The 11049-nt window shown below is 41.9% G+C and overlaps 1 protein-coding gene across 2 annotated transcripts; it reads left to right on the top strand.

Moving 5' to 3' along the window:
• Positions 1-5438: 5438 nt before the first annotated feature.
• Positions 5439-10349, top strand: clpp (caseinolytic mitochondrial matrix peptidase proteolytic subunit). Of its 2 annotated transcripts, none has more exons than XM_034089093.2 (7): positions 5439-5560; positions 6260-6426; positions 7024-7095; positions 7188-7284; positions 8931-9118; positions 9217-9322; positions 10013-10349. In XM_034089093.2, the coding sequence occupies exons 1-7, from the start codon at positions 5458-5460 to the stop codon at positions 10225-10227; spliced, it is 948 nt and encodes a 315-aa protein (XP_033944984.1). In that variant the 5' UTR covers positions 5439-5457; the 3' UTR covers positions 10228-10349. The 2 variants fall into 2 exon arrangements, with proteins under 2 accessions (XP_033944984.1, XP_033944985.1); XM_034089094.2 differs by having other exon boundaries at positions 5465-5560; positions 6325-6426.
• The last annotated feature ends 700 nt before the right edge of the window (positions 10350-11049 follow it).

The raw sequence follows: 11049 nt of genomic DNA, 5'->3' as shown, positions 1-11049 counted from the left end.
TTAACAGCATTCCCACTAAATGATATATATCATCATGTTTTTAAACCCATTGTTTGTTTTCTATTTAAAATCTGAATTTGATACGAGAAGCACACATTAAACAATAAAAAACACGAGAATAACACGAGGTGATAAATAGTAGTAAATAAGTAAGTAGTGTTTGTGATGGTCCTAGTGGTAGTAGCCTAGAAGTAATAGAAGAAGTAGTCGTATTAGTGGTAGTTAAAGAGCCTGTGACACGGTTTTCCCCCATCATCCAAACCCATCAATTTGAGTACATATTGTCCCCTTGAAAACCGTTACTGAACTGATTTTGGATATTTGTACTTTGATAATCATTAATCTGCCTTCAATGTTGACAATTTTCTGGAGCTTCTCGCGGATTCTTCAAGTCCCGCCAAATGATGGGTGACGTCATTGCGGGCACAGCGCTCCAGCTGCACCGTCCAGGATCCCAGCATCTGCATGTAAACCTTTATATATATACAGTCAGATGTAAACGCACGATGGTGCACACAGCAGCAAGCTCAGACAGCGATGACAGGTTAATGTTGAACGTGTCTGAGAGCTCATATGAGGCTGAAGGATCGGTTTATGTTGTATCTTCTAAGTTTAGGAATGAGGTGCGTCAATATGGGCGATCATATGGTCATGTAGCCAGTGGTGGAATGGGACTACAAATCATCCCGGGACTCTCGACCGGCCCACTTCGGTACCGCTAGTAAATTGTCAACGGGGGGAGTGGGGATGTCAGGGGCGGCAGGTGCTGTATATAGTAAATGTAAATATGTAAATATTTGTGTCACTGCATCCTGGTAAAATACAAATATAATGTATAATGTCTGTGACTTTGATATTAGCGCTGCTAGCCACCTGTGCCCTGTACTACGAAGCCAGTTCAACAGACCCTGGATATGTTTGAGTAACAAACAAACTAACAACAACAAACTAACAAACGAGATCTCGCTAAGCGGTCCGACGACGCTGGTTATCAACTCGGTAAATCAAGCCAGGGTTTCTCTCTCCAGCTGAGAGCGCGTTCACGTCTAAGACACGCGTGGATCTGACTTTAATTACATTTGTCTCGAGTGTTTCGTCAACATAATGTGTTAAATAATACTTCTGCATACAGTCTGTGACACTGTGAGTGTTGCACGGCCAGATGAGGCTGGAGAAGCTGACTCAGATAAGGAAATATATGATATATTATGATATTATATGATCGACTGATTGATGATGTAATATGAATGATAAGTGCGACACGTCGGCGTCTTCTCTGCATACGGCAGTTTAAACTATATTTCCTTTATCCTGTAATATGACTTGAGAGATTTAAACTCCGCACACTGAGTCCATCTATTTTCTATAGACGCCGGAGGCGGGCAGCGTCAGGTAAAATAAGTTATTTAGCCTTCTCAAACCTGAGCCTCACGCGCCGCCTATGGGGGATGTGCAGGTGACTTATCCGACCGGCCCACTTCGGTACCGACCCATCGGGATTCGTCCCGATGGCCAGTCCGCCACTGCACCCAGCCCACGTAAACTGTCAACGGGGGAGCCTCGCTGCGGGGAAACGATGGACCTAGTGTCCTGATCGGAGTGGGAATAATAATAATAATCCGTGCATTTTATCCATTAATTTCCCCAACATTGTGGTAAAAAAAACACACGTTTAATCCATGTTGTTGGTGTACTACAACTACAAAAAGCATCGGTTTGTTTTCTCATCAGGAAATGCAGACCAGCTCAAACAAACAATCATTTAATGTATCATATGTTCGGCGAATTGACATGAAAGCACTAATAAATGTAGTTTCATCCACTTGAGTTTACAACCACAAAAATAATCGATTTGTTTTTATATCACATCCGACGGGAGGAAATTCAGCAGCTCTCACTCCCGATTTTTAATCCTAATGTAATCATCATCTTCACCACGATCATCTATGTTTATGTTGCCGAATTGACATGAAAGCACTGACAAATATGAATATACTGTAGTCAACTTCATTAAAACGTTATTAACGTGCCTAATCTCAGTAATTCACCATTTCTACGCATAACAACACACTTTGTCCGTGTTTGGCTCTCGAAGCGTTCCCGCATTGACGTCACTTCCGGCTTCCCCCAAAACTTCAAAATGAGTGAAGGAATTTCCCCGCGATGTTCGAAATTATTGATATTTAACGGAACGGTATCGCTTTTTCTTTTTTAAACTGACGGTTCGAGATTACTAGTAGACCAATATTTCATTGCACAACAGTTGTTGGGATGGTGTCACAGGCTCTTTAACTACCACTAATACTAATCCTACTCACCTATAATACTACTACTACTACTACTACTACTACTACTACTACTACTACTACTACTACTACTACTACTACTACTACTACCAGTGCTACTACTTAAAGAGCCTGTGACACCATCCCAACAACTGTTGTGCAATGAAATATTGGTCTACTAGTAATCTCGAACCGTCAGTTTAAAAAAGAAAAAGCGATACCGTTCCGTTAAATATCAATAATTTCGAACATCGCGGGGAAATTCCTTCACTCATTTTGAAGTTTTGGGGGAAGCCGGAAGTGACGTCAATGCGGGAACGCTTCGAGAGCCAAACACGGACAAAGTGTGTTGTTATGCGTAGAAATGGTGAATTACTGAGATTAGGCACGTTAATAACGTTTTAATGAAGTTGACTACAGTATATTCATATTTGTCAGTGCTTTCATGTCACTTCGGCGACATAAACATAAATGATCGTGGTGAAGATGATGATTACATTAGGATTAAAAATCGGGAGTGAGAGCTGCTGAATTTCCTCCCGTCGGATGTGATATAAAAACAAATCGATTATTTTTGTGGTTGTAAACTCAAGTGGATGAAACTACATTTATTAGTGCTTTCATGTCAATTCGCCGAACATATGATACATTAAATGATCGTTTGTTTGAGCCGGTCTGCATTTCCTGATGAGAAAACAAACCGATGCTTTTTGTAGTTGTAGTACACCAACAACATGGATTAAACGTGTGTTTTTTTTACCACAATGTTGGGGAAATTAATGGATAAAATGCACGGATTATTATTATTATTCCCACTCCGATCGGGACACTAGGTCCATCGTTTCCCCGCAGCGAGGCTCCCCCCGTTGACAGTTTACGTGGGCTGGGTGCAGTGGCGGACTGGCCATCGGGACGAATCCCGATGGGTCGGTACCGAAGTGGGCCGGTCGGATAAGTCACCAGCATATCCCCCATAGGCGGCGCGTGAGGCTCAGGTTTGAGAAGGCTAAATAACTTATTTTACCTGACGCTGCCCGCCTCCGGCGTCTATAGAAAAGAGATCAACTCAGTGTGCGGAGTTTAAATCTCTCAAGTCATATTACAGGATAAAGGAAATACAGTTTAAACTGCCGTATGCAGAGAAGACGCCGACGTGTCGCACTTATCATTCATATTACATCATCAATCAGTCGATCATCGATCATATAATATCATAATATATCATATATTTCCTTATCTGAGTCAGCTTCTCCAGCCTCATCTGGCCGTGCAACACTCACAGTGTCACAGACTGTATGCAGAAGTATTATTTAACACATTATGTTGACGAAACACTCGAGACAAATGTAATTAAAGTCAGATCCACGCGTGTCTTAGACGTGAACGCGCTCTCAGCTGGAGAGAGAAACCCTGGCTTGATTTACCGAGTTGATAACCAGCGTCGTCGGACCGCTTAGCGAGATCTCGTTTGTTAGTTTGTTGTTAGTTTGTTTGTTACTCAAACATATCCAGGGTCTGTTGAACTGGCTTCGTAGTACAGGGCACAGGTGGCTAGCAGCGCTAATGTCAAATACACAGACATTATACATTATATTTGTATTTTACCAGGATGCAGTGACACAAATATTTACATATTTACATTTACTATATACAGCACCTGCCGCCCCTGACATCCCCCACTCCCCCCGTTGACAATTTACTAGCGGTACCGAAGTGGGCCGGTCGAGAGTCCCGGGATGATTTGTAGTCCCATTCCACCACTGGCTACATGACCATATGATCGCCCATATTGACGCACCTCATTCCTAAACTTAGAAGATACAACATAAACCGATCCTTCAGCCTCATATGAGCTCTCAGACACGTTCAACATTAACCTGTCATCGCTGTCTGAGCTTGCTGCTGTGTGCACCATCGTGCGTTTACATCTGACTGTATATATATAAAGGTTTACATGCAGATGCTGGGATCCTGGACGGTGCAGCTGGAGCGCTGTGCCCGCAATGACGTCACCCATCATTTGGCGGGACTTGAAGAATCCGCGAGAAGATCCAGAAAATTGTCAACATTGAAGGCAGATTAATGGTTATCAAAGTACAAATATCCAAAATCAGTTCAGTAACGGTTTTCAAGGGGACAATATGTACTCAAATTGATGGGTTTGGATGATGGGGGAAAACCGTGTCACAGGCTCTTTAAGTAGTAGCACTGGTAGTGGTAGTAGTAGTAGTAGTAGTAGTAGTAGTAGTAGTAGTAGTAGTAGTAGTAGTAGTAGTAGTAGTAGTAGTAGTAGTAGTAGTAGTAGTAGTAGTAGTAGGTGAGTAGGAGTAGTATTAGTGGTAGTAGAAGTAAAGCCTATAAGCCGTACTTTTTGTGTCTTAAAGTGAGGTGGACAAAGCTCATGAAATACCTTTCCGACCAGTTTTAGGTGCTAAAAATCCAACGAAGAAAAATGGCAGGTATTAACAAAGATGCTCTATAAGTAAAACCCTATAGAATATCTCTGGTAACAATCCACAGTGTATTTATCAAAGTTGTGGCAGAGGTCTTTGGAGATAAAGAAATGTAGTACATGAGTTATTTATATTCATAGTTTATATCCAGTGGTGTAATTAGTACATTTACTCAAGTAATGTACTTATGTGCAATTTTGAAGGACATGTACTTTACTTGAGTATTTCAATGTTTTGCTATTTTGTAATTCTACTCCAATACAATTCATCGGTATATTGTGTACTTTTACTCCACTGCATTTATTTATACCTTTAGTTACTTTACAGATGTGGATGAATGATGTGAAATATAATCAAGTGTTAAATCAGACTTTAGTTCCACCTGGAGTAAATCCACCAGCTACCCTGCAGTATACAAAGTCATTCAAACTAGCTGCACCTTTACCAGCTTTGAGAACACTTTCATGATCTATCATTATAAAACATATCATATATATTATTCTGAAATTGACCAATCAGAATGTACGAGTACTTTTAGTCTTGGTAGGCCTACTTTAAGTAAATGTTGATGCTAATACTATTCACTAGTTAGTTTATATGAATACTATTTGCTGGTATTCAGATATAGTAATGTTAGGAGTCTATCACTCCGATACAGCAGGGGGCGCTATGCTGCTCCTCTACAGGTGGTCCAGCGATGGCAGTGGTTCTTTGCATGCATGGTTCTTTGGTTCAAGAGCCAAGTGGTAGTAGTTTCCGGGTTATCTGGGGGTCACACACACAGGGGACAGAAACGTGAAAAGCTTCAAAATGCTGCTAAGGGTGAGTACATGTCTCAGTGTTGGGGTCAGGGTCTCACTGTTCTGTGGCTTTAATATATCCGACACGGGGCAGGGGTGTTAGCACGTGGGCTCGATTCAGGCTGTTAGCTAGCTACAGTTAGCCGCTAGTGTTACATCACTTCAGAGCATCCAAACATGTCAGCTTTAATATCATGTTTACCTGTCCGCTGCATGACATCCTCTTTATGTTAGCTTCATAGTATTATGTTAACATGCAGAGGTGGGAGAAGTTAAAGTCCTGAATAGCCAATGTTACTTAGGTAAAAGTACAAAAGTATTAGGATCAAAATATAGTGAAAGTAGCGACAGTAAAAGTAGTCATTGTGCAGATTGGTCCATTTCAGAATAATATATATGATATGTTTTATAATGATTGATCATGAAAGTGTTCTCAAAGCTGGTGAAGGTGCAGCTAGTCTGAAGTACTTTGTAGACTGCAGGGTAGCTTGTGGATTTACTCCAGGTGGAACTAAAGTCTGATTCAACACTTGATTATATTTCACATCATTCATCCAGATCTGTGAAGTAACTAAAGGGATTAAATACATGTAGTGGAGTAAAAGTACAGTATTTACCTCTGAATTGTAGTGGGGTAGAAATACCACCCCTCGCACCCTCAAAGTTGTACATAACTTGAGTAAATATACTTAGTTACTTTAAACCACTGTTTCTCTTTCAGCATCCTCTTATCCTGATATCCTGTGTGTTTGTGTTTGTGTGTGTGTGTGTGTGTGTGTCTTTCAGAGAGTGTTTCACATAGGAGGCTTGACGCTGAAACACAGCAGGTCCATCCATCACAGTCCTGCATGGAGGAGTCCGCTCATCCCCATCGTGGTGGAGCAGACGGTGAGGGAGCTGTGTGAAAGCTGCACTCCGCACACTCTCAGCCTCACTCTGTGGCTACAGTCTGAGAGAATCTACTAACAACAAGTCCAAAATGTCCCTGCTCTTGGACAGGGACATTTAGCATGAGCAGTGGAACACACCTTACAGACAAAGATTTTGGGAAAAAATGACAGTATGCTGGTTGAAAAGAATAATAATACAAATAATTCCTGCGCAGGGAATGGAGATGTTATTCTCCAACAGGTAGACACTTCTGCAATTTATCTTTACATAGCTGCTTTATTATTGCTCTCAATAGAGATCCTATGTACCAAGTGCTTAGGTTGATTCACAGCTCATTGTATAAGAATATAAAATATCAACCGAGCCATTTTAGCGGGAGAAAACTAATCAACCTAAAGGACACTTTAAATGTGGTCACTGTTGGAATCACAAAGGCTTCAGAAGTCAGAGCGTCAACAAGGCGAGTCTATGCCTCCAGTAATTGGATCTTAAAATAACTCAAAGCGATTTAAGCCGGTTCCATCAAACCGAGTTCAGTGCTTACACTACAGACTTGTTTCCTTGGTCATTTATAAACCTTTCTGTCTTTTTCAGGGGAGAGGAGAAAGAGCGTACGACATCTACTCCCGCCTCCTGAGAGAGAGGATCATCTGTCTCATGGGTCCTGTGAGTGTCTCCCCAGATGTGATCAAGACAACTTTTATTTTGACATTTTCAAAGTGATTTTCATTGGTACTCTCTGCCCCCCCCCCCCTCAGATCGATGACAATGTAGCCAGCGTGGTTATCGCCCAGCTGCTCTTCCTACAGTCAGAGAGCAACAACAAACCCATCCACATGTACATCAACAGTCCTGGTAAGACTCACAGCGCACACAAGCCTTCGACCCAGAAGGCAGATATTGAAGGGTTCAATGTTTATTTTTTTGTTTTGCCATTTAAGATTGGTTTACTTCCTGAACATAGTGACATCATTATGTAACACTCAGGCTTCTATTGGCTAGCGCTCCAACACATTGTACGTGATTGGCTAAGGCAGGGGTGGGGAACCTTTTTCCTCTCAAGGGCCATTTCAATTTTGTTCCCATCCTCCGAGGGCCGTACAAATGATTGACCTCTGCTTAAAAAAACTAAAATCACAGCCCATTCATTCGGCCTTTCTTTCATGCAAAGAAAAAGCAACCTCTGAATCCAGATATCTCACCATGACAAGCGCATGCATGCACGTGCACGGTGTGGCATGACCACCAAAACAGAAAGATATGGACACAAGGTGTGTGCACATGTATTTAGTGTCCTATGTGGACATGATTTAAGTGGGGGGGACCTAACCTCGTCTAGGGTGGTCCGGGGGGGCATGCTAAAATGTTGAAGTTAAAAGCATCAATCTGGTGCACTTTCATTTCATTTCAAACCTTTATTTATTCAGATTGGTCCCATTGCGATCATAGATCTCTTTTTCAAGGGAGACCTGCAGCATATAGGTTCCACATGAAACATAAAACAATAAAGGACATTATACTTACTTACTTACTTTGAGAGCAACATTAGGAGATCTATGGATACATCTCTCAACACCCAGATGAAACAGAACTGGAAGCAGATTTACTTTTTCTTTATGGATATTTTACAAATCACTCTCCTTTTTAAACTGTCTTCTTCTTTATTAATAACAACTTTTTTTGTAATATAGTATTTTATACCTGTTTACTTTATTCTCTTATTTTTTATAACTATAATGATGATATAAAGATGTGCCTTTACCTCACTGGTTGGAGAAAAAGCTTCTTATATTCGTTAGCATAGCGAGCTAACCTGATGCTAATAACAACACAGTTATTGTCTGTCTGATCAGTGTGACAGATGAGCAGATGCCACTGGGCTTTCAGCTAAAACACAGCCACGCAGAAACTGCGGCATGTGTACGGCTCCTTATCTGAAGTGCCGGAGCGACGATCTGGTGCGCTCCGTCAGAACTGCACCCCTGTCGAGACATATACCACGTGATGACAGTTAGGCTCGTGTTGTGTTCAAGGACCCTGACCTTGGCCAGGAAAAACAGGCACTCGCTTGTTTAATTATTTTGCGGTCTAGATTTCTTTCTTTCTTTTCTTTTTTGCGTGTGTTTATAAATTACCTCAAGGGCCGTATCAAATGGTCTTGCGGTCCGTATAAGGCCCGGAGGCACCCCACCCCTGACCAATCTCAACAGAGCCGGCCAGCTAACCAATCAGAGCAGACTGGGCTCTGGTTTCAGACAGAGGGTGAAAAGAGGTGCTGCAGCACAGACAGTATGAGAACAATAAAGAGCTTTGTGAACATTAAAGCATGGAGACATGTCCCAGTAGAGACACTACATACTGATATGATCCTGAATATGTGAATACTGGGGCCCTTTTTAAAAAGGTACCATGGTCTCTGCAGAGGTGCACATGAGCAAGGACCCCTGAGGATTTTCAGTCCTCCGTTTCTGTGGTGTTTTCTAAACTCATGCCACCCTCAGGTGGTGTGGTGACAGCGGGCCTGGCCATCTACGACACCATGCAGTACATCCTGAACCCCATCTCCACCTGGTGCGTGGGCCAGGCTGCCAGCATGGGCAGCCTGCTGCTGGCAGCGGGCACGGCAGGCATGAGACATTCACTGCCCAACGCCCGCATCATGTTGCACCAGCCCTCAGGGGGCGCCAGGGTGAGCTGCCCCCCCCCAACTTCCTTATACTGATCTGAGACCAAGCATAGGGGGTTACTGAGTCTGTAAACATGATCATTTCTCTGTGATGCGTTCAGGGTCAGGCCACAGACATCGCCATCCAGGCTGAGGAGATCCTGAAGCTGAAGAAACAGATCAACCAAATCTACGCCAAACACACGGGCCAGCTGCTGCAGACCATCAGTAACTTCCTGCTCTCTCTCTCTCTCTCTGACATTTACTCACGTCGTGCACCTAAATACTGTACTTCAGCTGAGCTCTTCATTTTACTGCTACTTCCTACTTTTACTGAAGATTCAAAGAGATTAGCAGGCTTTATTTTATTATGCACAATAGCTACGTCGTAGTTATGGCAATGAATATCGGAAGTCCCAGGCTCCCTCAACTATTCAACATACATTATACTTAAGACATTCAAAGAAATACAAATAGTACAAGAATACATTGAAATAAAAGACTGCAAGGGGCACACTGGTGCAAGTTAAATGCAGAAATGAACAATATAAATGCAAAATAGAGTAAGATAAAAAGGAATGTACATTGGAATAAAATACTGCGTATTGTAATAATATATAAAGAAATATGTAGACTGTAAATGGATGTATGTGTTTTAATATGTACATATGTATTTTTCCACTGCACTGCATTCATTTTAAAGTTTTAGTTCCTGAATCTGAATTTGTAATTAAAAAATTAATCGAAGTAAAAGGTCATTAATGTCCCTGAAAAATGTAGAAGTATAGTGGCACAGAGAAAAAAGACTAGTATAAAAGACTAGTATATTTGAACCTCAGTACAGTACTTTAGTACACGTCACCACTGATGATGAATGATTGATAGCATGTGGCTAACTGTTAGCTGGTCTCCCTGTAGACGGGGTTATGGAGCGGGACCGCTACATGAGCCCGGTGGAGGCGCAGGACTTCGGCATCATCGACCGGGTGCTGGTCCACCCCCCCCAGGCCGGACAGGACGAGCCCGAGCTGGTGCAGAAAGAGCCGGCAGCCAGTCCCCCCCCACATGCAGAGTGTGCAGCCTCTGAGCAGCCCCTCCCTGGGACCCCCTCCTCACACAAACCAGAGCCATGACGACTCAACAGAGTCGAATAACAAATTATCAGTGTTACAATGTAAGTCGGGGAAGGGGTTCTGTAAGGACTATAATGGACCTGTTTCAACTCTCATATTTGTAATAAACGTTATCATTTTGACCTTCTTGTTCCATGATCGTCTCAAATGAATATGGAGATGTCATTATACAAAAGTGAAAAATAATATATTTGAGATCACAGTGACTGCAGGCACAGGAAGTGGAACCCTCTCGCCTTCATTTAGGCAGGTCTTTCACTGCTTTTTAGTACTTTTCCAGGAAAATACATTTTACTCGAGTATGCATTTTGATGTGTTATTTTTATGACTGAAAGCCCCGATCAGTCAAATGGAATACAAAGTAATGATGTCATCATAGCTCTGTATTTTAATGAAGCTAAAGTGTTCGGGAGCTGTTGAAAATGTTTTTACAGATGTCCTCAGTCAGGTCGTGTAGCAAATTACTACAGATCACTCCTCATATTAATATCTCCGAGTCATCATACAAAGGAATATATTTGAAAAGGGGGGTCAAATTGACATGTCATTAAAGTGCCAGGTCACTAAGAAGTGTGTAGCAAATGATAAGCTCCCTGTGTAAAGCTCTGTATTCATATTAAACGGGTCGACTGAAATAAAGCACTACCTTAAAGTACCAAATCATTTGTTTTAAAGGCTTTGAAATATATATTTTAGAATTGAATCTGAAAATACACAAATACAGTGTCATGAATTCAACATAACCTACTTAAAATTCTTATACTAAAACATTTAGTTTACACCACACTGATGATGGTCTAGCTGGAAGAAGGGAGCCTCCGT

The sequence above is a fragment of the Pseudochaenichthys georgianus genome, chromosome 8 (genome assembly GCF_902827115.2).
Source record: "Pseudochaenichthys georgianus chromosome 8, fPseGeo1.2, whole genome shotgun sequence".
NCBI lineage: Eukaryota > Metazoa > Chordata > Actinopteri > Perciformes > Channichthyidae > Pseudochaenichthys > Pseudochaenichthys georgianus.
The sequence above is the reverse complement of the archived record's forward strand: the minus strand, read 5'-3'. Positions and strand labels throughout refer to the sequence as shown.

Coding starts and splice junctions, on each gene's coding strand:
- clpp (XM_034089093.2), top strand. CDS start 5,458: ATGGTTCTTTGGTTCAAGAGCCAAGTGGTAGTAGTTTCCGGGTTATCT. Junction 7,096..7,187: donor TCATCTGTCTCATGGGTCCT/GTGAGTGTCTCC, acceptor CCCCCCCCTCAG/ATCGATGACAATGTAGCCAG. Junction 9,119..9,216: donor AGCCCTCAGGGGGCGCCAGG/GTGAGCTGCCCC, acceptor TGATGCGTTCAG/GGTCAGGCCACAGACATCGC.